Source organism: Diaphorina citri, unplaced genomic scaffold (genome assembly GCF_000475195.1).
Source record: "Diaphorina citri unplaced genomic scaffold, Diaci psyllid genome assembly version 1.1 scaffold3066, whole genome shotgun sequence".
NCBI classification, from domain to species: domain Eukaryota; kingdom Metazoa; phylum Arthropoda; class Insecta; order Hemiptera; family Psyllidae; genus Diaphorina; species Diaphorina citri.
The window spans coordinates 20,430-23,100 of NW_007380478.1; the positions used below are offsets into that span (position 1 = coordinate 20,430).

General features: G+C 35.7%; 1 protein-coding gene across 1 annotated transcript; it reads right to left on the reverse strand.

Moving 5' to 3' along the window:
* Positions 1 to 481: 481 nt before the first annotated feature.
* Positions 482 to 2,629, reverse strand: LOC103519950 (fanconi-associated nuclease 1 homolog; the record flags this gene model as incomplete). Its single annotated transcript, XM_008485039.1, has 3 exons — positions 482 to 613; positions 1,111 to 1,248; positions 2,482 to 2,629. Coding segments are annotated over 3 exons (418 nt in total), but the record flags the coding sequence as incomplete, so codon positions are not given.
* Between the last annotated feature and the right edge of the window lie 42 nt (positions 2,630 to 2,671).

Genomic DNA, 2,671 nt, shown 5'->3' on the forward strand with positions numbered 1-2,671 from the left:
AAAACTCTTGACTTTTAGTTTTACAAATTTAATATTTTTTTTTTTCTGCATGGGTGCATACTGCTGCGATGGGTACCTGCATATAGGACTTCGTTTAGATTTAGGTTTATTTTTTAGTAATTTAGTTCTAAGGCGTAGATTTAAGAAAATTGTGAACACCGAAAGGTAAAAAATACAATAAAATTTTATTATTATTATATATTTTATCTATACGGGTGTTTCGGGTGTTAGATAAAATATATTAAATTTGTAAAACTAAAAGTCAAGAGTTTTTTTATTTATTAAGTTATTGAAAGTTTTACCGAGTGTTATTTTGGTCTTATTGTAACATTATTTTGGTTGGGGTTGGTATCAAATGCTGGGAATGGACCATCAGGTCGTTTTCCTCCTGGCGTCCCATATTTTCCCTAAATTTTGTACTTTTCGGGGGGAAAAAAACCTACTATATAAAGTTGGTACCTAATAAAAAGATTCAATAGATTCAATCTACCTGTTTCTTGGCTATGTTCCATACGATGAGATCGGGAAAACCTTTAGCATTATGATCAACATCCTTGATAATATGCTCTCCTATCTGTACAAACAATGCCACTCCTATACATGACAGATAGTTCTGCAACATTAAAAAATGGTAAATGTTAGTTTTTTTTTGTCAACTTCGAGCATCGAACCTCGTACCTTCTGAGTTTATCCTTCTACTGACCGCTGATGGACGGATCTCTCACGCTGGTCTTCTGATCTTGGACATAGTACATTTGACTTTCTTTTTCTAAAAAAAAAAGTGTTTCACCGCCTTTTTTATTTCGTAGCAATGAAACAACTGCTACATTACACTCGTAGCTGTGACAACTTTGGAAATTCACAATCTAACAGTGCGGTAGTTCCGGACACGGAAAGTAAGTATTAGACTCGTGTGGTCTGTGTCGTAGCATGCCCATCCCGCAGTATGTCTCTCATCAGATGGGCGAGAAGAGACACAATACTTCCCATTTAGGTGCTGGGTCAATACGAGAACACCAAAAAGTAACCCGTCGAAATATTTGGATTTTATTAAAATTCGACATTTTTTTTTGTCTGGAATCGAACCAAGGACCTTCTGCTAATACTTACGGTGAGTAACTTGATATTGTCTCGAGATATACAGGACCAGTTAATAACACAAGATTCGTTAACATGAGCTTCTTCTACTTGCATTACTTCACCTATGATTTGCTCAGGACTCATCTCCTTGATTTCTTGTAGTCTTTTCTGTGAACATGAGGTTTTTTTGTTCTGAATCCAATGAATCCGGATTCATTATGAAAAAAAAAGCCTTAATAATAATAAGTTTATTCTTTCATTCTTTACAATTATCTTTTCATATTCTTTATCATCCCTGTAAGTACTGCTGTACTTTTAGGGACCATATAACTTCTTATGATGTAAGCACTCTTGATTTATTTCATTTTTCATATTTCATTGTTATTTTCGAGATAGTGATTTTGTATTTTCTTTTTCATTTCGTTCTTATTGTCTATTCTTTTAAGCTCCTCTGGTAGACCATTTTAATAAGGTTGGTAAACTTGCCTTGTTTTCAAGTTACCACTCCCATGCCAAACTGTAGAAACAATATCCTATGTCAACTCAACCCGGTACATAACCACAACCTCGCAGTGGGAGAAGATAAGGATTCCAAAGAGGGAAGTAAAAAAAATTAACTGTAAGTAAGTAAGAAAAATGAAAGGGAATCAGAACGGTCCAGATTATTGAATCTATCCAATATTAAGGTCGTGGGTTCGATTCCTGCCCGGGGCGAATTTTATCCTTACGATGGAATTTGATACTTATATGTAGTTTCTCCATATCTGTTTCTTATGTTGGGTATAATGTATTGTTGAAAGTCGGAAATCCAAGGGATCCACTCGGGGACTGTATTCGTTTGGTTCACAGTGGGAGAAGATAAGGATTCCAAAGAGGGAAGTAAAAAAAATAACTCAATGTAAGAAAAATAAAAGGGAATCAGAACGGTCCAGATTATTGAATCTATCCAATATTAAGGTCGTGGGTTCGATTCCTGCCCGGGGCGAATTTTATCCTTACCAGATAAGGTTCGTTCTCAGAACGGCTGGCTTTCTCCTATCCTGTCTTCCTCTCTTTGCTTTCGGAACGATGGGACTTTAGCATTTACAGTTCCCTCTATCAAACCTCTTTTTTTTTATCAAACCTCTCTTTTTTCCTTAAAAAAGCTCTCTTTTTTTTCTTAAAAAAGAGCTTTGCTAAGAAGTTCTTGCGTTAAATCGCTTTAAATCTAAAATGTTTACCGTGATTTGTGTTTTTCTTCTCTCATAAAAGTTGGGTGTTCGCCAGTCTAAAGGGGCCTCCTGATAAGGTGACATGAATATCAAACCTCTCTTTTTTCCTTAAAAAAAGCTCTCTTTTTTCCTTAAAAAAAGAGTTTTGCTAAGTTCTTGCGTTAAATTGCTTTAAATCTAAAATGTTTACCGTGATGTGTGTTTTTCTTCTCTCATAAAAGTTGGGTGTTCGCCAGTCTAAAGGGGCCTCCTGGTAAGGTGACATGAACACTCCGTATATTTCCGACCCCTCGGGTGGAGAATAGATAATGTCCCAGAGGAGAGCATACAGGATGGACCTAAAAAAAAAAAAAAAACAATGAAATTTCACGGAGATCTCA